The following is a 748-nucleotide window of genomic DNA, read 5'->3' on the forward strand; positions in this document are numbered from 1 at the left end:
TGTGTGGACAGCAGCGCCGCCTTCCTCCAAGGGTTGTGGCAGCATTACCACCCAGGACTGCCACCTCCCGACGTCTCAGATATGGAGTGTGACCCTCCAAGAATTAACGATAAACTAATGAGGTTCTTTGATCATTGTGAGAAGTTTTTAACTGATGTGGAAAGAAATGCTACAGCTCTTCATCATGTGGAAGCCTTCAAAACTGGACCAGAAATGCAGAAGGTTTTAAAGAAAGTTGCAGCTACTTTGCAAGTGCCCGTGAACAATTTAAATGCAGACTTAATTCAGGTAGCTTTTTTCACCTGTTCATTTGACCTGACAATTAAAGGTGTCCATTCTCCCTGGTGTGATGTGTTTGACGTAGATGATGCAAGGGTTCTGGAATACTTAAATGATCTGAAACAGTACTGGAAACGAAGCTATGGCTATGCCATGAACAGCCGGTCCAGCTGCAACCTGTTTCAGGACATTTTTCTACACCTGGACAAAGCAGTTGAGCAGAAGCAAAGGTCTCAGCCAGTCTCTTCTCCAGTCATCCTCCAATTTGGTCATGCAGAGACGCTCCTACCGCTGCTCTCGCTCATGGGCTACTTCAAGGACAAGGAGCCCCTGACGGCATACAATTTTGAGGAGCCAAGTCCATCGCCAGTTCCGAAGTGGTAGAATCGTACCTTACGCCACAAACCTAATATTCGTGCTTTACCATTGTGAAAATGCACAAACCCCTGAAGAAAAATTCCAGATACAG

General features: G+C 45.9%; 1 protein-coding gene across 1 annotated transcript; it reads left to right on the plus strand.

The window, feature by feature from the left end:
* Positions 1 to 47: 47 nt before the first annotated feature.
* Positions 48 to 748, plus strand: LOC116095796 (multiple inositol polyphosphate phosphatase 1-like; the record flags this gene model as incomplete). The annotated part of the gene is given in 2 exon segments (XM_031377042.1): positions 48 to 633; positions 635 to 748. Coding segments are annotated over 2 exon segments (666 nt in total), but the record flags the coding sequence as incomplete, so codon positions are not given.

Source organism: Mastomys coucha, unplaced genomic scaffold (assembly GCF_008632895.1).
Source record: "Mastomys coucha isolate ucsf_1 unplaced genomic scaffold, UCSF_Mcou_1 pScaffold18, whole genome shotgun sequence".
Lineage (NCBI taxonomy): Eukaryota > Metazoa > Chordata > Mammalia > Rodentia > Muridae > Mastomys > Mastomys coucha.